The following is a 27,955-nucleotide window of genomic DNA, read 5'->3' as shown; positions in this document are numbered from 1 at the left end:
TTTTTTTTTTTTTTTTAATTTATTTTGGCAAAAAGTGTTTGAAACAGCATATGGTTGTAGGTTGTTTACACTCACCAGCTCCCTCTTCTCCACCTCAAACCATCGTGAAATACCAGGCAGAGGGTGGCTGAGGATCAGGGTGGTCCTCTCGATCCAAAGACTCTGGAATACACAGCAAGCACGCACGCGCACACACACACACACACACACACACACACACACACACACAAATTAGAGACAGCATTGTTGCTGAGATGACCTAATGTAAAGATCACTTTCCATATGGTTATTCTCTTCTTATACTAGAATACGTTCCATTTAAAAAAAAAAAAAAAAAAAAAAAAAAAAAAAGTTTAGATCAATCAAGCATTCTCTAAAGGTATCTCTTTTTTTTCCAGATAGTATGTATCTCATTTTGGAACAAAGGAGCTTTTCTTACTGACGTAACAGAGGGCTTCAAGAGCTTGTGAGACTCCATCAAACAGTCCTTGAAACAAATACAAACTAAATTCATTTTAATGTGCTGCAAACTCCTGTTAGTCAAATGGCCCAAAAAACTAAGGGGAGATGTGGAGATTGTCTTTTGCCCACTCACCTTGAACTCATTGTCCCGGTCTTTGGGTCCCTTGTGGAAGGGCCTGTCATAACGGAAACGCCTGACATTGTTCACCCGGTAGAAGCTCTTGATCCGGTCCGGTACTCTGTCCATCTGGAGGACGCTGACACTGTCTGGTACCGGTGTTACCGCATAGATCTGGAGGTCTGAGAGGGGGAAGACACAGGTCAAGGAAATAACTGGATATATACAGTATGGAGATTGATTCTCACCTTGTATTGTTTCTAATCTCAGACAGGCACATACACAAATGTAAGTTTTCTCTCTGTTTACAAAGGATACACTGTGCATCACACTGTAGAATGGCCTCATCCGGCTGGTTTGGGTGCTGCATTGCAATGGCTTGTGGGAATTCTCCAAGCATTCTTTGCTGGAAGGCCTCTAGTCTTTCGTAGTCGTGGCCACGACAGACAAACTCTTTATTCTGGTATGGATAAATCAAACCCCCCAAAACAGGTTAAAAGACATGTAAGACACATACTCAACAAGACAGCCTGTACTGTGCTCTGTACGGTGTACTGTACGGTGATCTGTAGCTCACAATGGCTACACCATGAGTTGCATCACAACCTGATAAGTCACGGTCTGTTTTTACACTATTAAAACATTATGGCCAACAATCAAATTTCCTAAGCTGAAAATATATGGGGATATTAACTTTATAGAAACCAGTATGTATACTCTATATCACAGCTCCGTGCCTTATTGGCTGCTGTACCAACTCTTGTGATGACTATTGAGATACAGTTAGCAATCTTTCTTGCTTTCACTTCTTTTTTAAGCATACACTATCTTGAAAAAACTTTTCAGACAGCATGAAAGCTAAATACTCTTGAGAACGTTCTGGCCTTGGATTATGAGGACTTTGGTAATAGCCTCTTGATTAATATTGCTATGATGCAACTAAAACCTGAAGGCTGTAACTTACTCTGAGGAAGAAAGGAAACTTCCTGCCGTAGAATCCCACCCTGAAGAACTCTGGCTCCAGTCTCTGCTGCTCCATGATGTTGTCGTAATATGCTGCCTCCATTTTCTATACACACAAACACAAAAGACAGGGGAAGATGGTGATGAAAAGACAGATGATGCCACATTTCACTGATGCCCCAGCTTTGGAGAAGTAATGGGAAACACTGACATGCTCACAAAAATTAGAAATACTGCAGAAGTTAAGGTTTGGGTCACTGTTGATCTAGATATAAATGGTTTGGATGATAATCTACGAGTCGGAATGAGAATGTGAACCCAGTGGTACGTTTCCTGTTTTGATCTCTGCTAAGAACAGTTTGTGTTCACTCCTGTTGGTTTGTCTGCCTGATGGAACAGATTTTCGGGAAATCTGGTTGACAGATAGGACTTTGGCCAGGGAACAAGTCATTAGATTTTGGTGGTGCTCTGGATCTAGGATTTCAAAAATTTGATGATTATAATTTTTCAGCCATAACTATGAAACTGACAGAAATGGAGACTTGATTCTAACTCCTAACTGTCAGGGTTGCCAGGGTTCAGAAATCTGTTTAACTTCTTCAGTGTTCATGGAGGTTTAAGCTGTCTTAACTCCTCTCTAGTTTGCCTTTGTGTGCATAGCATGCATTACAACACAGTATCAAAGAACAGGCATTATACTGTGATAGTGATGGGACTCACCCGTATCCAGCTGAGACTCTGGTAGTCATACAGGGATTCATACTGGAAGGCCAGCTCCCTGCATAGAGGAATGCCATACTCCCAACATTTGCCCTTGTTGAAATAGTGGATGACCTTGCGACAAAGGCCCTCCTTACGGTGCCACTCAGTCTGCGCGGGGTAGTGGAGGAACTCTCTGAGAGGCCGCTCCTCCCAGTGCAGCAGCTCCCAGTACAACAGCAGGGTGAACGCAGCCTCTGTGGAGGGACAGGCCGTGTACATGTTGGTCTTGGTTTGGACTAAGTCAAAATTTTACACCCTTTAACTGCAGCTGTCATCGTTTTAATGACAGCTGACAGATTCTACTTTTGCCCAAGTTTTTCATGTAAAAATTCCCAACAGATGGATCAGCTTAATTTTAGCTGCCTCCTCTCTTAGCTCTTGTCTTTTTCACTGTGCTTCAGGCTAACTGTGGGTCTTCAGTCTGAGATTTTATTCAACCAGTGAAACTGTTTCTGCCTCTGGCACAGCTCTGCCTTCAGAAAGTCTTTGGGTAACTTAAACTCCAATCTCTCTGTTTACCTGTGTGTAAATAAATATACAGTAAGTGTGTATGCATGTGTCTGTGTGGTACCAGTATAGTTCTCGGCCTGCAGGTGCATATCGCACAGTTTGTGGATGTAACGGATGTACATCTCCTCCTTGTTTATCTCTGACTTGTAGAAGTTCTGAGAAGAAAAAAAAAACAGCCTGAAATTCTTAGGAATTAACCCAATCTTAAACCAATCAACAAGCTTATGGGTTAACATTTTCAAAATGGTAGCAGTGTCTCTTAACCCTCGTGTGACCCCTGAACATTTTTGTCCATTTTCAAAATTCAAAACTCCCTCACAGACAGTCACCATCCTCACCAGAGTTGATTTTTGGTGAGGGGGTGTCATTCTGGGTGAAATTTCAAAATCTCAACTTTCAGCAAAAAAATCCATTATTTGACCCTGTAATGCATTTTTAACCTATCCATGACCCTTCGTGGACAAAAATGTCCATTTTCTAGAAAGTGACCACCAAAAGGTCACAGGGGGGTAATTTTTGGCAAGGGGGGGGGGGGGGGGGGGGGGGGGGGTAATTTGGGGTTAAATTTGAAAATCCCAACTTTCAGCATGAAAATCCATTATTTGACCCTGTAATTCATTTTTAATATCAAATCACAAACCAAACAAGCCAACAAAGCTGGATGCCACCTCATGTTAATGTCAGTGTTCATGCCATGTTATCAATCTTACCAGGAGGTTAACTGTGCAACCAATCTTCTTATTCTCTGTCTCATCTCCCTTCATACAATCCCTGGGGAAAAAACAAGACAAAGTTGATGAAAAATAGTTTGAAATAGTTTCAAGTTGATTTGTAATTTGTGGTTGAAGTGTGTATACACAGAGTTTAGAGAATCAGAACAAACACCATACACAGTCTTGCTTCACAGCAAAAACAACAATGGTAATATACCAGCAATATACCAGTTTTTCTTTAAGCAAATACACATCAAAAACACTTGTAGATGGTTTTGAACAGCCACTGCAGAATCAGATCAGTGAACAAACAAATAATTGTCATTGAAAGATCAACAATGGGAAATTAGCTGTGCAAAGCAAATGTAAAGAGTGCATGTATCTGTATGTTACCTGTAGTCCAGCAGTCGCTCCATCAGCCGTGTGACAGATGTAACGAACGAGATCCCTGTTTCTCTCCATGTCTCCTGCTCAATCTTCTCCAGCAGACTACAAGGAAACCAGAAAACAAGAAGATGTTACCTCTATGAGCCGGTTCTAAATTCATATGTTGACTCCAGTAAGCTAAGCATGATATCTTAATGGACCACGCCAGTGATTTTGAATGTTTGGCCCACTTACTACAATTTACCTACATTTTACATTGCAGCAAACCATTTTGCAAGTCATCAAAACACAACAGTGCTGCTGCTTTTAGGAAAACTGATGTGGGCGACTTTGCTATCGTGATGGATAATGTAAGGAAAGTTTGGAGTCTCTGAAAGTTCACATTATACCATTTAATATCGTAGTGGAATGAATGGAAACCAGTGGCTGGTTTAAAAGGTAGGAGAATGATATTGGAGTTCTAAAATACAACCGCTGGAAAAGATTAGCAGAAACAACAGGCGTACACACTTTGTAGATATTATGTTAAACATGCAATATCATTTATGAAGTCTACACTTGTATTTGTGCTACAAATGGCTGTTGCAGAAAAGTCTCATAACTCATAATAGTTGAACTGAAGATTAGAGTGGCCATTAACAGGTTGAGCAAATGTAATGATGCTAGAGTGCACGAAACCCATTTGAAACCATCATGTGGTAGTAAAACTCTCCACAGAAACATGGACTATTGAAATTCTTTTAAGTGTCTTTACAAAGAGAGGCAGGTTTTACTGCAGGATTTACAGACTGAAGCGGATAAGTAAAATCAGAGCCTCACCTCCAGTGTACCTGGCAAGGGAAGACACTGACTGGCTGATTTTTAAGAGGTCAGTGTCGGCCCCATGTAATGGCAAACTGAAACACTGGTCTACTTCAACTCTTCAAACTGTCCCCTTTGGTGTAAATGATGTCTTACCTGGGGTACGGCCCAAACAACTGGGTTCTAATCCCGCAGCACAGAGTGAAGCAAACACACAACAGCAGTGTTAGAGCAGAAAAACAGAGAACTGCTGTGAGACGGGTTAGAGACAGATACTTAAAGACAGTGTGTGTGTGTGTGTGTGTGTGTTCTCTCACAGCAGACTGAAGAGCTCCCTGTAGTTCTCATCTCCTTTTCCCTCTGAAACCAAGCTGTCCAACTTGTCTATGAGCTCGGCCTCCACCTGCATGTGCACACACACAATATTCAAATGTGATTTCCTCATTAAGTTAGCATCCTGAGGTGCATTTTAAATAGCTATTTTTACATGGAAGTTGGTCATGTAAAAGGTGTGTGTGTGTTTGTGTGCGTGCGTGCATGTGTGCGTGTAGACCTGCTTGAAGTTCCCGTTCTTGCGTTGCTCCCAGTCCATCATATCATGGAAGATGGGAATCATGATGTTGCGTACTTCCACCTGAGGGACCAGTGTCACTCCCAGGAAGGGACCAATCATCCCAGGGATGAAATGGATCTTATTCTCACCTACAACCATAATACAGTGATGTACCACGTAATCAGTCAATCACAAATCACTCAATCAATTAAACAGTCATTCTGTGTCCACAAAGAAATGTATCTCATGCTAACCTGGAGAGGATGACAACTGATCTTAGATTTAAGAATTTGGAACACAAAAGAATAGGACAGAACACATATGTACGCTGGAACTGGTATTTATTCAACTGTAATTAAATTATTTATTTGTTCCTTTGTATAAGAGTAATGGTTGCAACCAATGAAGCTGTTGCTACATTATTTGTATCCAGTAGAGGTCAGTATTGCTGTAGGTAACAGTGAGAGGCGGAGACTGTGAGTGTGTGCAGGATTTCCTGTAAATGTTGAAGTGATAGAAAATGCTTTGCTGCTGTATCCTGCCCGAGGTCATCAGTTTTTCCCCTGTCCTTAATTGGACACATGCTCCCCTCACAATGTTATTCCTGTCCTGCTCTGGTCACATTAGTTTACTAATGTTATGTTTCTCACAAATTGTTCATTGTTCAGAGTGCACTGCATGTGTGTAACAACATCAGAGGGGGAATTTTCTATGAAAAGAGTGCAGGTCAAAACAAGAATACTCACAACAAAGCATCCCTGCATGGTAACAATCTCTAGTAGGATGGTTTCCATTCAGATGTCACTAAGTACTTGTTGCTGTTCTACCATTTTCCACTATCTGCATCCTTGTCATGTTGTTGTTGTATTGTATATATTTCTGTGTTTCATGACACCATTTATAATTTTTATTGCAGAGCAACATAACGTAACACTGAGTGAGTAACTAATAACATTTAGTTATGTTAATGTAATTAAATAGTTTTTTTGAGCACTTCTACTTTATGGAGTGTATTTTAAAGCCAGTAGATTTGCTTTTACTTAGTACATTTTTACTTAAGTATTATGCTCAGTTATATTTGAAATCACATCCACTACAGAGTATACATTTTATAAGCTCTCTGTAAGCATCAGAAACTGGAACATCATACACTTCAAAACTGGGTTAATCAGTCAGCAGAGATGAGAAGAGGGATCTACCTTGCTGGTGCATTTTTTAGTAATTTCCAAATTACCAGTTTAAAGAACCTAGTTTCAACTGTGTACACTCGTCCTTTTAGAACTGCATGGAAATGATCACATCTAATAAGATTATTTCCAAAAAAGAAACTCAATAACTTTTACTCTGAGTACATTTCAATTCGGCTACTTTTCACTTAGGTAGAATTTTTTAGTAGTACTTCTACTGCAGTAAAAAATAAGGGAAGTAACAATACTTCTGCTTGTCGAGCAATTTCTCGTCCTCTTTTCCCAGTATTATACCGCTAACTACTTTCTTTTCTTTGAGAGAGGTGCCCATTTGTTCTTACCCAGGTTCTGCCACATGCTGAACAGTTCATAGGTCATCATCACCCTCATGTCGCCATACCTGCAGAACAAAGGGACTTTAAACATGCAAGTGCATTTTCTTGTGATGCAAGACATCTGTTTTGAGGGAAAAAATGGTACTTCACTTGAAATACTTGAAAAGATAATGTTTTTTCAGGATCTGAGAGAGGTCTGAGGAGCCATCAGTTGAAGCAATGAAAAATAATTAAGTGTTAAACGTTGGCCTTTGGGCCTACAGTGCAACTGTTTGGCTTCAAAGCACTTGCATTACACCATTTGAAGTAGTTCTATGTTTTTTAGCATTTCTGTTAGGGGAGAGAGGGGATGACATGCAGCAAATGGCCTGAGGTCGGATTTGAACCCAGGACGCTGCAATCAGGACTCAGCCTTAACAAGTGGCACACACTCTTATCCTGTGAGCCACTGGGGTACCCCCACTCTGTGGTAATGTTTTTCCCTTTTTGGGACTTTAAATAAGCGGTCTCCATTCAGTCCAGTTGTTTTGGGGAAAGCTGTCATTCAGTTGCAGAAACTAGCTTGCTGTATAATGCTGACATACAAACCTCACTAGTGTTTCTACTGGTATGAGAGTGAGTGCTGCACATAACATTTCAATATATTCCTTGAACATGATGAATCTCAGCTAGTAGTTTTACTTGACCTTCTCTCCCACACAAAGAAAGAGAGAACAGTGTGTGTCGGGTAGCAAGAAAGGTTAACACAGAAAGATTCGTCAGCATAGAATCAACTGGATTTCAGAACGATGCACTTTACAGATTGACAACTGTTCCTAGGATGTGTTGCGAGGGAGTGAGTGGAGGGGCAGCATGTAAAAATAATTAGCAGCCAGTAGTTTGAAGATATAACCATGTAAAGGGGTTTGAAGAAGAATATGAGACAGAGAGGTGGAAAGGCCAGATGACTGAGGGATAAAGAGAAAAACAATAGATGGATGGAAAAGGAAACGGGCTTTCCTGGGGTAAAGAAGTGTTTCTGGAGGATTTCTAAAGTAGGTCACAGAGTTTGTAGCGCTGCACTTCAAAGAGGAGAAACTGGCTCTTTCAACTTCTGACTCTCAACACTTAACCAGCACACGATGAGGGTATAATTACTCATTAGTTATCTCGTGAATCAATTTGAAATTATGTTGATTTGAATGAATTGATCGATCGAAAATAAACGGATCATGCCTGCCTCAACTGAGATGACGTGCACTGAATCAATTTATTCTCAGTTCTTAGAGAAACACAGCAAATTTGCATAAGATAAATGCTAGGAGGCGCAAGATTCTGCACGGACCCCATTTCCTGTTACACCAGGCACCAGCCACAACAACACAGAAACATGACTGACAGAGATAAACTATGTCTAGCTCCACCAAACCTAAAATCCAAAGTTTGAGTACATTTCTGAGAACATTTTTGTAATTAACACCTAACCAGCCACAACACCTAGCCACCAGCTCTGCAGTGAAAAGTTTGTCAGATGTGCCAGTTGTTAACAAAGAAGTGAAGAGATCTCACTGTGAAGCTGACCAAGTGGCCTCACAGCTGATGACTGGGGGATAGGATTACTGCCCATTTCATTCATAAAGACTTTGATTTTAATATATCTAAAGCATTTATTTTAAATCAAGTGAAATTAATTTCTTCTTTTTCAAGTATGTGCTGCTGACTTCCAGGGAAATAGGCTATGTATTAAATGATGCACAAAACATCTACATATTTTCTATCTGATATAAAGCTGTAGTCAGCTTTCAATGACATCTTGGCTTTAGATATTTCATTCATTATAAACGTGATGTAGCCTCAATGAAGCGTTGCACCAGTCAGATACATAGTATAAATGCGACTATCTGTTTTTTTTCTAACTTTGAAGCTATTTAAGGAGAAATTTTAAGTTTAAGTGGTTAATGGTTACGTAAAGGTAAGGTTCAAAGGTTACTTAGTCAAAATGATTTATCAAATTGTGGTTTAAAAAACTGACATGTCCTAAAAATAAATAATAATAATAATTAAAAAAAACATTCTTAAATCATCCTCTAGTGAATCAAATTGAATTTTATTAAGACAAAGATTCACACCTCCTGCAGACGACATATTGGAGACTAAAGAAGGCAGTTAAAGAAATGCTGGCAGTCATCTCGTGTGTGTGTGTGTGTGTGTGTGTGTGTGTGTGTGTGTGTGTGTGTGTGTGTGTGTGTGTGTGTGTGTGCGCTCTTACTTGTCTAAGACCTTCTTTCTCTTGGCAGGGCTGAGCGTTTCCAACTGTAAGCTGGGCTGGTTGATGTACAACACCGCAAGACTGAAGTAGGAGTTCCACACCTGCTCTCACACACACACACACACACACATGCATATAGAAACACAGGCAAATAATGACATAACAGCATAAACATGAGTAATACTACCTTCTCCCACAGTGTGTTTAATATCTTTACACCAAGCTTTATAAGTCACTGAAAGTTAAAAATGAGTTATTCAAGGAAGTAACTAAGAGCTCCAGTGATTCACTGTAATGATTCATGACCTTGTATTTCTCAGGCAAATAAGCGCCTTGTGTCTCCCGAGGTTCAATTTTCCCTCTTTCTTAAGCAAGGAGCGCTCACAAGTAGCTTGAGGAAGCCGCCAATTACTGCTCCTCCTGTTGCTGTGCGACTGCAGCCTGCGGCCATCTTTGGCAAAAACTTAAAATGGTTTTAAGTCTGAGGAAACACTTTGCAATTAGTTCAAAGTAATCGAAAGTGCATGGCGGTGAAGCTGTAAGAATTAAGTGAGTGAATATGTGCTATATGGATCCAGCCACTGAAAGTGAATAATGAGGTGGAGAAGTACTTTGAAAGAAATTCAGTGTTATGTTTATAGTCACTGAAAGTGAGTCTTGTTGAAGTGATGATGGCAGACTGAAGGCCAATCTCTGCTATTACTAATAATGAGAGGAGAACAAAGGGCCTGAGGGAGTGAGGTGTTCTTCATGGCCTTGTCTTCATCAGTGGGAGGACACAGAATAGCTCAATCCCAGGTCTACCTCAATGAGCAGAGCAAGGCAGCAGCATTTAAAAACGCAGTGCATCAAACATATAATGACAGTTTCAAAGATTTTACTTGTCTCTCAGTCACAGATCTGCCTTCACTAGAATAATAGGGAAGGACAAGAAATCACACACTTTGCCATAAATCTGAGAGTATCCTGCTGACTTCTGATACGTCACTGATACCAGGCCCTCTAATATTATAAGAACCTGCACCATACAAAAGGCATTATATGCAATATGCACATTAAACCTTTTGTAGGTAACTTTTTCTTCATCATTTTGACAAACCAACATTATACACAGAGGGCAAAAGTAAATGCACTGAGAAAAAAAAATCTGGTCTTCCAAACTGCTTCTGAGGCTGTAATCTCATTTGTTAAGATCTGCTGGGTACCACTCAAATAACCAATCACCTCAGTGTGTGCCGTAGCTACAGAGACAGAGAAGGCTAGCTGGCAAGCCACTTCCTGTTCCCCCACTGCCTCGTGCATGTGGGTGGGAGCAACTTGGACGAGGTCCTGAATCTCAGGTAGGTGCTGTTTGAATTGTTTTGAGTTCAGTAAAAGTTTGCTCACTCTACAAAGTTACACACACAAGGTTTTAGAACTTCAAACTTCACTGTAAATTAATCCCCACACACTTGTGCAAGACCTGCGGACATAAGAGTTGTAAACATCAAGGAATCTCAGCTCAGTGTGAAAGTTGATCAGTGAGGTTGAACATTACCAGAGAACATCTGCTACCAACAGTCCAGATCAAGCCACCAACCAGGAGCTCCCCTGTCTCACTGGCCAAAGATGGTGTAAATGACACCAATACTTCTCCAGTGTGTCCCCACACTAAAACTGTACAGTTTTGGCTATTGCTCATTGAATAAAAGCATCTGCCACAAAGCATATGTTGAGTCTTTTTTGTTAATGTGAAACAAAAGCCAACTGGTCCACTGAATTTCAGCAATTTTGGATGCTGATGCTTCATTTCGAGCAGCCTCTCTTCTCCTTTTTCCTTCTCCTTTTCTCTCCTCTCTTACTAACATTGCCATCTGTCCAACACTGACAGTGTCTGTGCATGCGTGCGTGCGTGTGTGTGTGTGTGTGTATGTGTGTGTGTGTGTGTGTGCGCGTGTCTAGTAGAGAGAGAAAGAGATGTAACATATGTGAATGTGTGTACACGAGGGTGAGCATAATATATCTGTGAGTATACGAATGTGTGTGTGTGCCAGGCCTCATTGAGGACAGGATACGAGCCCGCTGGGGAGGAAGCCACTGGGGGTTCTGAACAACAAGCCTGGTTGGATGGGATTGTGATTTTGTGTGTGTGTGTGTGTGTGTGTGTGTGTGTGTGTGCCATGCCATAACTAAGCAGGCAATCACTCAATTCAATTTGAGTACTTCATGCACCTCACACTTTCTCAGTGTCACACTATGAATTCATTATTTGTGTGTCTGTGTGTGTGTACATGTGTATGCAATGTATGTGTATGCAATAAAATAATAGGTAATAAAAACGTATGTCATGCTAATGCGCAACCACCAAAGTTGTCAAAGTCAGACATACTGAAATCAAAATGTGTGATGCACTCATGTGGGTGTCTCTCAGAGCCTCGCAGATCTACCATTGTGTATGCTTACATACTCTGTGTGTGTGTGTGTGTGTGTGTGTGTGTGTGTGTGTGTGCCTGCCTCTATGACTGTGTGTAATGTGGTGGGTGACAGTGACCTGTGCCACTCTGTCAAAGTGACGAACCTTGAAGTCAAAGTCGGCATCTGTGAAGTTCTTATGCAGAGCAGGAGACAGATACTGAGCTGTGGTCACGATAATGCTGCAGGGATGGAGACACACACCGGTGTATTAATGTGCATACACACAAATATTCATAATCACATACACACACTCAAAAAGTCACAAACAAAAAAAAAGCATGTCGTCTTAAATCATAAAGCATTTGGTTGAACATGGATTCTTTAAAAAATCATTATGTTGGGGGTGTGTGTGTGTGCGTGTGTGTCGTACTTGCTGGTGAGGAGCCTCATGACATTCCAGTCGCGGGGGAAGATGCTGAGCTTCATGAGGTTCCTGAACACGCATAAAATCTTCAACAAGAACTCCTGAAGCGAGAGGTGGAGAGGAGAAAAACAGAGTCTGAGTGCTTTCTTTCAAACTTTTCCCCCAGATTGTGAAAACTGTCATTAGTTGAAAATTTCTCAAATTGCTACTTTTATATCAGTCTCCTGTTATTTTCAATATTTAAGAAAGAGTAAAATCCATCAAATGAAAGATAAGCGTGGCAAATGATTTATACACTTAAAGACAGCAGAGACCCAGACATTATGCTGTGAAAAAAGGGAGATTTTCTCAGGCATAAACTGTTCAATTAAGCCTAATGTGTGAAGTTGTGAAGATCAGACTGTCTCTCAGTCTTATCTGGCAACATAAATTTCACACACTAGAGTGGATATGTGTGTCAGATAATGGCAGATTAATGGGAAAAATGACAAAATGGGAGCGGGGGTGGCTGTTGACAGGTGCTTGCTTGCAAGATGCTAGTTTAAATTCTTGGCTACATCATCACAAATCCAATTTGTTCAAAACTCTGTAACAAAAGCTGACAAAAGAGGCGTTTTCCTGCGTCTCAACCAAGGTCAAAGTGTATTCAGCATGTGAGTGAAACTCAAGATACAAACAGGTTGTACCCAGAGGTGAATGCCTGTCTACATGTAGATCTCATTCCCCCTGTAAGTACTGCCTCCAGGCTATTGTGGTAAAATGTGCCCTATTTAACTTTATCAGGATAATAAAGGATAAAAAATGTGAACATGGAAGTCCATATGTGCATGTAAAATGGCACAGGAATACTCTGCTTCCTAGACCAGACAGCAGCACGCACAGACAGCAGACCTACAAATGGTATAATTCTCTGTATCATAACACAATTATATGGTGCCATGAACATCTTCTACTTCTGATTATGGTGATTTTTTTTTTCAGTTGTTTTACTTGGATGATAACATTTCATGGTCATTTATGTACTGAAAAACAACAGACCTTTTTTCACAGCAGCCATTTTGACATGACACAGCACACAGGTGTTACTAATGACATTAATTAGCACCTTGTCACACACAGAGGTTATTCAAAGTGCTTTAGAGGTAAAATATTAGGAAAAAGAAAACAAGATTTCAAATACAAAAGTATAAAATAAATAAGTGCAGACAATATTATACTGTACATATTTAATACTAAATTAACAGAATAAATGACTATACCATAAACACATTAATAAAAGCAGTGGGAAAGTCTTTAGTGGCTACAGTTGGGGCATATCTCATTTCCAGGGGAGCTGCTTCAAGCAGTGGGCAGCATAATAACTAAAACCTGTTTCACCACATTAAATGGTAATTTATTAACGAAAATGGAGGAGGCATTAGTGTTTATATCATTTTTCTTTTTTTTTTTTTTATTATAAACACTACAGGATATCTGGTTATATTAAATATTGCCAAGACAGTTGCGATGGAGAAGTCATCAAGTACGCTGCTGTTCGACCATTTGTCCTCCAAGTCTGTACTCTCGAGTCGACCTCGCCAAGTCCCAACTTCAAAGTTCTCAAGTCTGAACTTGGTATTGAGAAACGCCCGTGAGTACCTTTGACCTTGTTAGCTAATGTTAGCTCACCGGCAGACTTGCTAACTTAGGGGCAGCTAACATTACCCTACTAAAATACTGTCAAAATCCACAGCCAAATAACAGTAGTCACCAGTTATGGTTCAAAGTATCATCACTAGCTTTATTTTTCCTGGACTAGCCCTCTCACTGTTAAACAAAATGTGTTACCATGAAATCAGGAGCTGCAAGTGTAGATGCTGAATTCTGAGAACTGAAGGCATTATTAGCCATCTTTAAGAAGCTACTGTCAGTTAGCTCAGCATTTTTACAATATTTCATCAGGCTATCACTAGCTGCAGGCTAACGTTAAAATTGCATGTTAGCCCCATTAGCTAATGATAGTTTCTTAAGGTCAGCTGAACCAATAATGTACTCAGTGATGATGTCACATAAAGCAGACAATTGTGATTGGATGATATGTGTGTAATACTGAGGACAAGAGCCAGTTTGTCTTCCAGAGTAGCACAGTGGTGTAAATTTAAAAACCTAACTTACACAGGACATGGTATTTGATATGTGCATCCATCCTGTTCAGTCCATGGGTTTCATATGCATTTGGCTGCCATGCGCTGAGTTAATACACTCAGGTTAACTGAATCCTAAAATGCACCCTGAGATGCAGCCTGGAGAGAAACATCCCCCCCGTGGAGGCTAATAAAATATATCAAATACCAAATCAAATTCTGTACATCAAATCTATTATTCACACTTGGGAGCGCCTGAGGATGCAGGCTGTCTTACTTTGAGGGGTGCATAATTTTAAGGCTCAGGGATAACTCTGAGGCAGTACTATTACATTATTAAGGGGAAATACCACAAAATTTCAGTATTTCAATATGGTATCGTGAACCAAGCTAACGAGGCCGTTTGGTTTAGAGGCTACAGCGGGTGGTAATTCCCAAAGTCACACTCTACTTTCACCGTTTTGCCAGCCAGCTACATTTTAAAAACAGAGCAGGACAAATTAGTACCTTGTTCTAGAACATGTTTTCTATCTCTCTTAAAAAAAAAAAATAAAAAAAATATTGTGTTTTTTGGCATTTCTGCTTTATTTGATAATGACAGTAGAGAAAAACAGTAAAAGCAGAAGAGAGAGAGAGAGAGGGGAGATGACATGCAGCAAAGAGCCTGAAGTTGGACTCAAACCCAGGATGCTGTGATCACGACTCAGCTTGTCCTGCATGGAAATTTGGCTGCCTCCTCCAAGAGGTCAGAGGTCAGCAGCTACAGAACAGCTAAAGCACAACCACTACACTGGGTCTTGCTCAAGGACACTTCAGTGAGGTGGCTGCTTGATGGCACAATGGCTTGAACATACTTCCTGCAGGTCACCACGTCCCAGGATGTTACTTTGCCATACCTTGAGTTCCTCCTTGCTCTGGAAGTTTTCCAGGAGGTGCTGGAAGTGGACGTCTGTCATCTGGCGGAGGAGGGACAGGAGGCAGGACACATACTCTCCCTGCCAATAGGAAACCAGTGATAGACATGTAAGCCAATAACATGGCACCAGGAAGAAGCAAATGACTAATTAGTGCACATAAAAGAGGAAGACAGTAGGGTAACAAAGATGGAAAGAGGGTGGTATGACGGTCAAATGGTGGACACTAAAAAAACTAAAACACATCACATGCACATTCCTAGATATTTAATCTGTACACCAACATAGGAAGCCGCTGAAAATTCTGCCTACACCAAGAGACTGAGCTACATTGACGGGACAGATCATCAAATCATAGGTGTTGCACTAACAAGGATTCATTTTTAAACCAAACTGATTTCAAATGAGGGCAGATTAAATTTAAACCTCTCTTTAAACCTCAGTGTAGTTTTTACACTAAACCAAGATTAAATTTAATCCTGTTGTACCAAAACTTTCCTCAAGAAAAAAAATACATGTCAGTCATCAGTAAAGTAAAAAAAAACAAAACAAAAAAAAAAAAAACAGGAAAACTTTAAAATGATTAAAATGCTATATTTAAAGGTCAAATCAGTGATGCTTGATTGCATCTGAATACTAAACCAGAATTAGTTTTTAATTGTGCAAAATCTATTTGATTTACTCATTTTGAACCTACTTTTTTCTAGGTTAGATTAATCCTTGTTTGTGCAAACCAGCCATAGAGGATATCTTCCTAAGCCAGATCTTTCTCTTGTCTTTGACTATACATATTAATGACGCTTATATGTCATTTCTCTAAGTTGTGTACCACACCTGTAGAAATGAATATACCGAAGACAGGATGTGAAGAGCTCGCAAGCTTGAGTAAAAATGAGTATGCAAGGACACATGGGAAGAGGAGGATGAGGACTGAATGGTGGTTGGTGAGAGAGGAAGGGATCGACATGGGAAGCTGGTCTGACGGACAAGTGAATGGATAGATGAAGGGATGGATGATGGGTAGATGGTTGGAGGTGGAAGATGGAAAGATGGATAGTTGAAATGATGAATGGATAAATGGACAGGATGGGTGGGGTCAGCGGAAGGTGGAGTGGTGATCGTAGTAGAAATAGTCGAATTGTTAGTTACTAACAGTGATCTCCGCGGTGCACTGCGGACAGCGTTGACCCCTTACCGCCTCCTGCGATTGGCTCTTGCTCATGATTGACAGCAGGGTCTGCAGGAGAACGTCCAGTAGGGACTCGACCATCATTTCCACTTCCTCCTGCACCGATGATTCCTGAAGGAAGAGGCACAGGGGTGAGAGAAAACAAGAAAGGAGGTGTGGCAGGGAAGGGAGACAGGAATTAGGTAACAAAAAAAGAAGAGAGGAATTTTGATACGAAATGTAGCAGAGGAGATGTAAAGCTGAAGAAAAGTGAGTGTGTGTGTTTTACCAGCGAGCTGCTCTTGATAATGGAAAATATTGAGCTGAGGATTCCAGAGCAGATGAGCAGCTCTTTCTGCTGTCTCAGATGGAGGTGGATGTGGTGGAGGACCACTGGAAGCAGGATCCTGCGAGACTCTGAGGTTGCGTGCACACACACACACACACACACACACACACACACATACACATACACTTATTATTCATCTTATTTGGGTTAGGGTTAGGGGTTTTGGTTATGCCAAGACTTGGGATTTGTCTTTTAGCATGAGGATGTTGAATGGTTTGCCAGCCTTCAGGGTTTCATCTGAGCAGTTGTGGATGAGGATTGTGGAGAAAACATATTGTTTATTATTCATTTGAGCAAAAAAGCCTTTAAAGCAACTAAAAATCCATAAGACACAATGCAAACTGGAGGGTTCACACCTACTTTAATTAAACGGCAGTAACCTACCATCTCATGAGCAAGGATGGAAGTATCCAATAAGTCTTGTGTTTTAAATCAGTAACAGTTATTAAATGTCATTAAATGTCAGATGTTTTCTGGTAATCACAGCAGTTTTTGAAGTAGATAAACACAGTAGTTCCTAAATGGCATGCAAGTTGCAGCCCACTGTGTGATGAGAAAAACTTTGGGCCTTTGGGTATACTGAGGTGACATTCGGATGGATAACTGTCTGACTCTTTAATTTTTCACACACACACATGACATGTTCATTTATTACAATAAAGCAGAGGTTTTAAAAGTGAGAGAGCCAAAACATTTAATTTCTAATAAAATAATTTCTATTGCCTGCCATAGTCAGAAAAAGTAGATGCCTATGGAATTCGTCTTTTTAACTGCAATTATTATGCTTTTCCCAGATATTTCATTCCCCAATGTTTATGGGATCACGTAGCTCCTACTTGTTCACAAAGACATTCAAGAGACAAGGGACACCTTTTTCTAGGCTTTGTCTCTTTGTCTGACAGGAGGCCCACAGTGTCAGTTTGAAATCCCCTGGAGCAAAGGAAGAGAAATCAGGTGAGAAACCAGTACATACTTTTTTCAAAACCTCTACCTGGAAAAGAGAAGAGCCTGCTGTCCACAGTTCGAGCTATGGACTGCAGTTTGACAACGTCCATGGATTGTCCTATGTGCACGGTGGATGGCATGCTGCCCAGGGTGCCGCGCACAAACTCTGCCACTTCCTGAACCGTGAACATCTGCAGCAGTTCATCAAAGATGGCCGGGAAGGAATTCAACAGAGCGGCCTGTGGAGGAGGAGAGAGGGAAGAGAGGGTCAGTGAAGACAAAAGGGAAAACAGGAGAAGTAGAGGAGGATGGAGAGGGAAGAGATAAAGGAGAAATGCAGAAGTAAGAGGAAGTGGTGAAGAAAGGAGGAAGGAGTGACTCAGAGAGAGGAGAGAGAATCAGACAAAGTAATAGAGGGCTAAAGCGATTTAGTTTGTGTTTGCGGTGGAGTGATGTGAGTCAAAGGAGCTCAAATGGCAGCACAGAATACAGCAGTTGTGAGAGTGGAGCTTAAAAAAAAGGTAGTGAGGACCAAATGAAGGGTTTAATTCCAAAAAACTGTTTTTCCATTTTGCAATACAGTGGAAAAATCATTCATACCTGACAACAATTTGTTCAGATTTCATATAAATTGACTTCATGTTCAGCAGGCCTTATATTATGTGGGCTTTGACAGCATTTCATGAGGTATCTTTAGATCAGTGATCAACATGTGTAAGATTTTAAAATGTCAGTTTTCTCATTTTAGATTTTTAGAACCTTGATTCTTCTTGTTATCACAATTGCATGTTGTGCAGCTGAGCTTTGGAAAAACCCACAGAACTTTATTTTAAGTTCTAGTGGAGATCCCAAAGTTTCCAAAGGTCCCAAATATGCCCTGGTGAATTACAGGTAAATGTCTCTAAGTAATGCTTAAGACATCTAGATATTTTCTGTGGCACAGCATCTTGGGTTTGAATATTTCACTCAAACTGAGATGGCCTTTGATAAAAGTGACACCGACTAACACAAAAAACAATGTACTGAAAGTGAAATTTCAAATAAATTATTACACGTTTGAAAAAAAAAAAAAAAGGTCATAATATAGACTTTATATAGACTGGATCCTCTATAAGAGGATATGGAATCTATGGAATACAACTCCTCATTTGGTTGTGAAACATCTCAAAAGCACACAATGGAATGACTGAAGAAAATGTGAAAAGAATCCAAACCAAATTATTGAATAAGACTGAGGGCAAATGACAAAGAGCGTTCTGGAAAACAGGAGAAAATGTTAAGAGGCAACATGTTAGGAAAGGACCCACAAAAATGATATAGTGTGAGAGGTGAATTCATAACCAAATCACCACATACTGACAAAGACACACAACACAACAAGAAAAGGGAGAGTGGCTGAGTCAAAATCCAAGCAAAGTAGCAGAACTCATCGGGGAAAGGTGCACCAGATCATTACAGTTATAGTTTCAGTGGTTAAACAAAAACTTTCTTGTTGCGGTTTCTGGGTTGTGCTTGTGCTTTGGTAAAACGGATGTTAATCGTAATCAAAACAGAGGCCTCTGGATTGTGGAAGGTAATACATGATGATTTTTTTTTTTTTTTTTTTTTATATATAATTCACACACACACACACACACACATATATGTATATATATACAGTACAGGCCAAAAGTTAGGACACACCTTCTCATTCAATGCGTTTTCTTTATTTTCATGACTATTTACATTGTAGATTCAAACTGAAGGAATCAAAACTATGAATGAACACGTGGAGTTATGTACTTAACAAAAAAAGGTGAAATAACTGAAAACATGTTTTATATTCTAGTTTCTTCAAAATAGCCACCCTTTGCTCTGATTACTGCTGTGCACACTCTTGGCATTCTCTCGATGAGCTTCAAGAGGTAGTCACCTGAAATGGTTTCCCAACAGTCTTGAAGGAGTTCCCAGAGGTGTTTAACATTTGTTGGCCCCTTTGCCTTCACTCTGCGGTCCAGCTCACCCCAAACCATCTGGATTGGGTTCAGGTCCGGTGACTGTGGAGGCCAGGTCATCTGCCGCAGCACTCCATCACTCTCCTTCTTGGTCAAATAGCCCTTACACAGCCTGGAGGTGTGTTTGGGGTCATTGTCCCGTTGAAAAATAAATGATCGTCCAACTAAACGCAAACCGGATGGGATGGCATGTCGCTGCAGGATTCTGTGTTGCCATGTTGGTTCAGTGTGCCTTCAATTTTGAATAAATCCCCAACAGTGTCACCAGCAAAACACCCCCACACCATCACACCTCCTCCTCCATGCTTCACAGTGGGAACCAGGCATGTGGAATCCATCCGTTCACCTTTTCTGCGTCTCACAAAGACACGGCGGTTGGAACCAAAGATCTCAAATTTGGACTCATCAGACCAAAGCACAGATTTCCACTGGTCTAATGTCCATTCCTTGTGTTTCTTGGCCCAAACAAATCTCTTCTGCTTGTTGCCTCTCCTTAGCAGTGGTTTCCTAGCAGCTATTTGACCATGAAGGCCTGATTGGCGCAGTCTCCTCTTAACTGCTGCTTCCTTTCCTGGGTCGGTCCTCATGTGTGCCAGTTTTGTTGTAGCGCTTGATGGTTTTTGCGATTCCACTTGGGGACACATTTAAAGTTTTTGCAATTTTCCGGACTGACTGACCTTCATTTCTTAAAGTAATGATGGCCACTCGTTTTTCTTTAGTTAGCTGATTGGTTCTTGCCATAATATGAATTTTAACAGTTGTCCAATAGGGCTGTCGGCTGTGTAGTAACCTGACTTCTGCACAACACAACTGATGGTCCCAACCCCATTGATAAAGCAAGAAATTCCACTAATTAACCCTGATAAGGCACACCTGTGAAGTGAAAACCATTTCAGGTGACTACCTCTTGAAGCTCATGGAGAGAATGCCAAGAGTGTGCAAAGCAGTAATCAGAGCAAAGGGTGGCTATTTTGAAGAAACTAGAATATAAAACATGTTTTCAGTTATTTCACCTTTTTTTGTTAAGTACATAATTCCACGTGTTCATTCATAGTTTTGATTCCTTCAGTGAGAATCTACAATGTAAATAGTCATGAAAATAAAGAAAACGCATTGAATGAGAAGGTGTGTCCAAACTTTTGGCCTGTACTGTATATATATATATATATGTGTGGAAAGTATGTATATTTCTCAAATCTTCATATATATATATATATATATATATATATATATATATATATATATATATATATATATATGTGCAAATCCAGTTGGGGCACAAACAAGTCATGACAGAACCTTTTTGTAATTATTAATTACAAGGGCTACTAAAGTGGCCTTTATAACTGCTGGGCTATCTGAATTTATTTGAGATTCAAAAATGAAAACCACCTCTCCTGCATGCCTTAAGCCATGTTCACATAGGGCCTTTTTTTTAACAACTGCCACTATCTCTGCCACTCCAACAGGAAGTGTTTTTATTTTTGGTTGCTGAGAAAGCCGTCATACACAGAAACCACTTCGACCAGCACAAAGGCCTTATGACAATACTTGCGTTTTGCAGATGTGATAGCAGACATTCTCAGTGACTAAACACTGCAAAAAGTCTCTACACTGCCTTTCAAAGGATGTTCAACTTACTACAATCAGTGTTGTAAAGCATTAGTGAACTAGGAGCAGTCTCGATTTGCATGTCATTGCCTACAAGTAATTAAGTGTGTACTCTATAGTTTACATATGCATGAGTTTGTCCAGCACTGTGAGGCCTACTCCTTGAATGGGGTTTATGAGTTCCAAGCCACTCTGACTTTTGCTGAATCATGATGAGAAACCACAACACAGGAAGAGCAAGAAAGCAGATTTATTTATTATTTAAGCGTGACTAAAAATCCATCCTTTAGGGTTTGACTGAGTATTTGGGGTGGTGGGTTGTGACTTGTGACAGGCTGATGGTTTGGGGAGGAAGTGGCTGCGGAAAGGATTTGTTCTTAATCCGGAAATTCTAGTATATCACAACTGTACTCTCAGTCTGGTTACAGGGGTGTGAGATGTGGGATGGCGGTGTGTGGTAATGGATGTATCAGTAAGCGGTTTCTGTAGGAAGTTAAAGTTATGTGTGTGTCTGTGTGCAGAAAGCAGTCAGGGCGTGTGTGTGTGAGGTTAGGCTTACAGACGTGTGACGAGTGAGGACTCTGAGCTTTGTGTTCACACTTCACACAAGGGAAAGGTGTGATGTCACTCTGACATCTACTTACTGACAGAGGAGACGGCCTCAGAGCGTTGGCGCTCCAAGCCTGAGTGCAGCTGGCCTGCCCGCTACCGGGGGCCTGTCCTGGGGCAGGGGGTTGGGGTGGGGCCTGGCCAGGGGTGGGGGCTAAGGGAGCGGGAGGCCCAGCACCAATGCCTGGGGCTTGGGCTGGGGCAGGACAAGGCTGGGGTGTGGAGGAATGATAGGGACCCAAAAGGTGGAGCAAAGTATTGTGGGACGGCAGAGATTGGCAAAGAGAGGAAAAAGTGAAGGAAAGATCCAAGGTACGAACAGAGAGGGATAAATAAAGGAGACAGAATCAAGTTAAAGTGACGAGAAATTAGATGGGGAAACTAGATTACTACAAATAACAGTCTTGAGAATAATTGCGATTAAAGCAGAGAGGGAATTCATCCAAACTACAAGATAAGACAATACACTGCATCGGGATTAACTCTTTTGAAAGCAGATGGGACATCTATCTACACTGCAAGCAAAGATAATATCATCACCATGGGATTAGACGTCATAAAAGCAAAGAGGAAATTTATTAACACTGAAGATAAGACATGCTACAGAAACCTCTTCAGCTGTGGAGAAATAGATTGATGATATAGGGAAGCACATCAAAAAGTCACAATGATATAGACATTTAATGTTTAGTATGAATGATCCAAAAAATAAAATCTGAGCGTGTGTGTATGTGTGCGTGTGTGTCCTCACCTGTGTGAAGATGAGGGTCTCTGAGTTGCGGCTGTCCAGGCTCAGGACAAAGCGGATGGACTGGAAGAGTTCTTGGATGCTGGTGCGAAACTGATCCTCCTCCATACCGCAGGTCGCCCGAGAGTAAAGGATACGAGACTGGACGATGAACTTAAACAGATACTCCAGGGCCTGGGCGCACAATGTGTTTGTGTGTGTGCGTGTGTGTATGTGTGTGTGTGTGTGTGTGTGAAAGATGGAGAGAGAGAGAGAAACAAGTATATAAATATGAAAAACATATACTGTATGTTGTGTAAAACTTTCTATTTGTAGGAAGTCCTTTTTCATAATTATTTACTTCACTGTCCTGTTGTGCTTTTTACTGTTCACACTTTATTTTTATCATTCTGTGACTCACTTTGATTCGTCTTTGCTCTATTATTTTGACTTTTATGAATTTTTATTGGCTTTGGTTGATATGTTTTTCTGTCTTTTTTATTTTTCTGTACCATAACCTTAATTTTATTATCTTTGTTTCATCTTCTCTGTAAATCAGTTTCTCAAGACAGCAATAATAACCAGAAAGCACTAAGTAGAGCACATATCTCTATCAACACTATGCAGCTGTTAAGATATGTCAACATCACATGTTGGATATTCTCCAAAACATAACCACAGCCACTGGAACACATCCTTTTGGTCAATGAATCTGAAAAGTAAATCAGTTCTTCAGGGGGGTAGACATAACCCCCTGTCCAACTCAACTGGTGGAGGGAATTACAGTGGATTTATCATATTTGGCAAGCAAATTACTTGTCATCTTTGTGGAGATGAATGTTTCCTGTTTCCTACCTTGACTTAAGTTTTTTTTTTAAGAATTCCTAAAGATTTCACATTTTTTGGAAAGTATGTACAGTACAGGCCAAAAGTTTGGACACACCTTCTCATTCAATGCGTTTTCTTTATTTTCATGACTATTTACATTGTAGATTCTAACTGAAGGAATCAAAACTATGAATGAACACATGTGGAGTTATGTACTTAACAAAAAAAGGTGAAATAACTGAAAACATGTTTTATATTCTAGTTTCTTCAAAATAGCCACCCTTTGATTACTGCTTTGCACACTCTTGGTATTCTCTCCATGAGCTTCAAGAGGTAGTCACCTGAAATGGTTTTCCAACAGTCTTGAAGGAGTTCCCAGAGGTGTTTAGCACTTGTTGGCCCATTTGCCTTCACTCTGCGGTCCAGCTCACCCCAAACCATCTAGATTAGGTTCAGGTCCGGTGACTGTGGAGGCCAGGTCATCTGCCGCAGCACTCCATCACTCTCCTTCTTGGTCAAATAGCCCTTACACAGCCTGGAGGTGTGTTTGGGCTCATTGTCCTGTTGAAAAATAAATGATCGTCCAACTAAACGCAAACCGGATGGGATGGCCTGTCGCTGCAGGATGCTGTGGTAGCCATGCTGGTTCAGTGTGCCTGCAATTTTGAATAAATCCCCAACAGTGTCACCAGCAAAACACCCCCACACCATCACACCTCCTCCTCCATGCTGCACAGTGGGAACCAGGCATGTGGAATCCATCCGATCACCTTTTCTGCGTCTCACAAAGACACGGCGGTTGGAACCAAAGATCTCAAATCTGGACTCATCAGACCAAAGCACAGATTTCCACTGGTCTAATGTCCATTCCTTGTGTTTCTTGGCCCAAACAAATCTCTTCTGCTTGTTGCCTCTCCTTAGCAGTGGTTTCCTAGCAGCTATTTGACCATGAAGGCCTGATTGGCGCAGTCTCCTCTTAACAGTTGTTCTAGAGATGGGTCTGCTGCTAGAACTCTGTGTGGCATTTATCTGGTCTCTGATCTGAGCTGCTGTTAACTTGCGATTTCTGAGGCTGGTGACTCGGATGAACTTGTCCTCAGAAGCAGAGGTGACTCTTGGTCTTCCTTTCCTGGGTCGGTCCTCATGTGTGCCAGTTTCGTTGTAGCGCTTGATGGTTTTTGCGACCCCACTTGGGGACACATTTAAAGTTTTTGCAATTTTCCGGACTGACTGACCTTCATTTCTTAAAGTAATGATGGCCACTCTTTTTTCTTTAGTTAGCTGATTGGTTCTTGCCATAATATGAATTTTAACAGTTGTCCAATAGGGCTGTCGGCTGTGTAGTAACCTGACTTCTGCACAACACAACTTATGCTCCCAACCCCATTGATAAAGCAAGAAATTCCACTAATTAACCCTGATAAGGCACATGCCTGGTTCCCACTGTGAAGCATGGAGGAGGAGGTGTGATGGTATGGGGGTGTTTTGCTGGTGACACTGTTGGGGATTTATTCAAAATTGAAGGCACACTGAACCAACATGGCAACACAGAATCCTGCAGCGACATGCCATCCCATCCGGTTTGCGTTTAGTTGGACGATCATTTATTTTTCAACAGGACAATGACCCCAAACACACCTCCAGGCTGTGTAAGGGCTATTTGACCAAGAAGGAGAGTGATGGAGTGCTGCGGCAGATGACCTGGCCTCCACAGTCAGCGGACCTGAACCCAATCCAGATGGTTTGGGGTGAGCTGGACCGCAGAGTGAAGGCAAAGGGGCCAACAAATGTTAAACACCTCTGGGAACTCCTTCAAGACTGTTGGGAAACCATTTCAGGTGACTACCTCTTGAAGCTCATCGAGAGAATGCCAAGAGTGTGCAAAGCAGTAATCAGAGCAAAGGGTGGCTATTTTGAAGAAACTAGAATATAAAACATGTTTTCAGTTATTTCACCTTTTTTTGTTAAGTACATTACTCCACATGTGTTCATTCATAGTTTTGATGCCTTCAGTGAGAATCTACAATGTAAATAGTCATGAAAATAAAGAAAACGCATTGAATGAGAAGGTGTGTCCAAACTTTTGGCCTGTACTGTATATTTCTCAAATCTTCATTTAGCCAAATCATGTACTTATACAAACAGATCAAAAAGACAAATAAAGGCAAACACCCGGTGGACATGGACAAATAAAAGCTTCCCTTAGTGCACCTACCATCCTCCCTGTATCTGAATCCAAAGACTGCCACTCCCCAAGTAAGAACAATCCTCAATAATTCACACAGCTCAGTTTTACATAGCAGTGTGGCCCATTAGAGTAATGTTTGAGTGAATATTTCAGCATGCTGAGTAGTTTGTCTGCCACATGCAGTACATTTGGTATGTTCACTTGAAATGGTACAGCTATTCTTTTTCCTACAGCACTGATGCAATTGTGAATTAATGCAGCCAGCTTCTTGTTGAAAAACTGACGACCAGTCTCTAGGCCTTCAGTGGAACACTGATGCAACAAGTGGCCTTGCTCTTTGAATAACAGGAAGTCATTCATGAATCACTCACTCACTCAAACAGTGGTATAGTGATAAGTCTTACTGTATATTGACACTGAATACATTTTAACTGACATATGTTTTGTGCGAAATACTTTCAACTTGATCCCAGTGGGCTGATCTGCCTTACTTCAACAGATTTATACTTGTTAACAAAAACATTTGAAACTACACTGGAAACAAGTGGGATTATCTAATCTCACTGTCATATTTTTCTCACTTGTTTTTAGAAAAACAAGATTTTTAATGCTGATTATGAGACTAAATGACTTGTTCGGATGGAAATTTCTGGCGTTTGGCTCTTACCCTCATGGCCTCTTGAATGTGATCCTGTCTGACAACCTCAGCAGAGCGGTCCATGTACCACTTCAGGCAGCGGATTAGCTCTCTGGAAAAATCAACACATAACAACCACACACACACACACACACACACACACACACACACACACACACACACACACACACACACACAGACAAAACAAATTAAACATTAAATGCTTTAACCCACTACATTAACTGATATGATATGTAAGACTTGAATATTTGAGCCACATGGCACAGCTGCATATCACTATAAAGCCCCGTTTTTGGATATGCCTGTGATGTAAGACCATCAGTAAACATAATCAAGATATTCAGGGATATTATTCTGTGGTATTCAGTGCTACCAAGGGCTGATTCTCAGGCTGCATTCACGCTACAGCTTAAAGTACCATGTATGATGTTTTCTTATCACATTTTACAGCAAACATGGACTTCAATTTGTAGTCACAACCAGCAGCAAGTCCATCTGTTGGTCTGGTGGTCCAAAATGTTTCACAATATTTGTGCCATTATGGCACACTGTGATAAAAACTCCATGAGTAATACTGACATAACACTTTGAGTTTGGTTTGGTTCTTAAAACACTGTTTTGCCACTTTAGAGATCATTCAGAGTGTCAATTAATTAAGCACAACCATTCATGCATGCTGCCTTCTCACAAAACACAGAGACCTGCACTCTTTAACAATGTTGCTGCCTAATTCTTGAATGTGCACGCTGGTGGTGTCACTGTAAAGGTAAGGCAATTTATAATGACCCATTTATAAACACCTACTCATTGTTGGAAGATGACCTTAATTAAAGCAAATATTTGTCAAAAGTGACTGAATAGACTAATTCTCTCTCTCTGTATGTATGATCAGCAGCCTGAATAAGCACTGTTAAAATGGAGGATAGCAATACAACAGCAACTGCAAGAAAGGAACGAGTGACTTGTTTGGTACTGGGAAAGATGTCTCAGGTCAGTCAAAGTTCAAGGTCACATGCCAAAACTGAGACGTGTCAAAACAAGCAAAGAAACACATTTGACATGTTTTGGTGTTCTTGTCATGTGCGCTCTCTTTGATACTGCTGTCTGTATCACATATACTGTAATACCAGCATGAACCTGAATGTCATCCAACAAGACCATATATGGGCGGCAATTCTGAACTGAGCAGAAGGCCTGCAGTTTGACTGTAGGACTTTTTCACACTTAAGGTGAAAGAAGCGACTAATACTGTAGTTAATGGATAAGCACCTCACTTTACTGACACCCCAACATCAGGGGTTTTGGAAGAGTAGGGAGAATTATACTGAGTGATTGTAAATACCAATTCCAGTGTAATGATATCCTGCAGTGTATAAGTCACACATACACACCCATTGTCATATCTTGAATATGACAGTCTTCAAGTCACTAATACATAAATAGTATATTAAAGTATATTTTATAAGTGCACTATTGTCTGAGGTTACAATACAGTAAGGGAGGTGAGATGGAGTGCTTACTTGTAGGCCAGCGCCCCAGCAAAGTGCTTCTGGATGTAGGTGTCCATCACTGGCCTGAAGTGGTAGTATTTACTATCCCTGAGTAGGTTTATAATGAACACCTGAGAGAGAGAGAGGGGAGATGGACAAGCTTACAGAACTTTTAATAACACATTTACAGAGTGTTTTAAAGAAACAAAGAACAGCAATCTATTTAGCTCTCTGTCTGCTCAGGCCAATCAGTATTGGCCTGAGCAGACAGAGAGCTCAGTTGAGTAATAAACCATTCCCAGAGGACTCTGCTTGTCAGCACATTCCAGAAAGTCCCTCTTTGAACTTGTAATTGGAGCAGTGTCACACTGCATACCAAGCCAGCCTTTCACTCGTAATACTGTAAAGTCATTCACGTTCCTTCATTCAAACAGCGGTCTGGTGACAAGTCATTATTTACATTGTAACTGACTGTAAAATAATATCTATCAGCA

General features: G+C 40.8%; 2 protein-coding genes across 3 annotated transcripts in view; one reads left to right on the top strand and one right to left on the bottom strand.

Annotated features, from left to right (window-relative positions):
* The window catches only part of LOC115359048 (uncharacterized), a 44,139-nt gene extending 35,022 nt beyond the window's left edge, over positions 1-9,117 (top strand). Inside the window, exon 4 of the mRNA XM_030051281.1 lies at positions 9,068-9,117. Within this exon, the coding sequence (XP_029907141.1) occupies positions 9,068-9,089 (22 nt within the window). The 3' untranslated portion in view covers positions 9,090-9,117. The remainder of the gene's footprint in view (positions 1-9,067) is intronic.
* Positions 1-27,955, bottom strand: part of LOC115359046 (dedicator of cytokinesis protein 3-like) — a 260,901-nt gene that overhangs the window by 17,300 nt on the left and 215,646 nt on the right. Inside the window, exons 21-42 of one of the 2 annotated variants that reach the window (XM_030051275.1) lie at positions 27,492-27,592; positions 25,981-26,062; positions 22,322-22,492; positions 17,403-17,595; positions 16,352-16,479; positions 16,048-16,194; positions 14,877-14,975; positions 11,864-11,958; positions 11,597-11,672; positions 9,040-9,140; positions 6,798-6,856; positions 5,270-5,418; positions 5,034-5,119; positions 4,873-4,899; positions 3,922-4,017; positions 3,526-3,586; positions 2,877-2,970; positions 2,264-2,499; positions 1,545-1,649; positions 899-1,040; positions 596-762; positions 76-162 (exon numbers count right to left, since the gene is read on the bottom strand). In XM_030051275.1, the coding sequence (XP_029907135.1) occupies positions 76-162; positions 596-762; positions 899-1,040; positions 1,545-1,649; positions 2,264-2,499; positions 2,877-2,970; positions 3,526-3,586; positions 3,922-4,017; positions 4,873-4,899; positions 5,034-5,119; positions 5,270-5,418; positions 6,798-6,856; positions 9,040-9,140; positions 11,597-11,672; positions 11,864-11,958; positions 14,877-14,975; positions 16,048-16,194; positions 16,352-16,479; positions 17,403-17,595; positions 22,322-22,492; positions 25,981-26,062; positions 27,492-27,592 (2,502 nt within the window). The remainder of the gene's footprint in view (positions 1-75; positions 163-595; positions 763-898; positions 1,041-1,544; positions 1,650-2,263; positions 2,500-2,876; positions 2,971-3,525; positions 3,587-3,921; positions 4,018-4,872; positions 4,900-5,033; positions 5,120-5,269; positions 5,419-6,797; positions 6,857-9,039; positions 9,141-11,596; positions 11,673-11,863; positions 11,959-14,876; positions 14,976-16,047; positions 16,195-16,351; positions 16,480-17,402; positions 17,596-22,321; positions 22,493-25,980; positions 26,063-27,491; positions 27,593-27,955) is intronic. The other variant, XM_030051277.1, reaches the window with a different exon arrangement.

The sequence above is a fragment of the Myripristis murdjan genome, chromosome 5 (assembly GCF_902150065.1).
Source record: "Myripristis murdjan chromosome 5, fMyrMur1.1, whole genome shotgun sequence".
Taxonomy (NCBI): domain Eukaryota; kingdom Metazoa; phylum Chordata; class Actinopteri; order Holocentriformes; family Holocentridae; genus Myripristis; species Myripristis murdjan.
The sequence above is the reverse complement of the archived record's forward strand: the minus strand, read 5'-3'. Positions and strand labels throughout refer to the sequence as shown.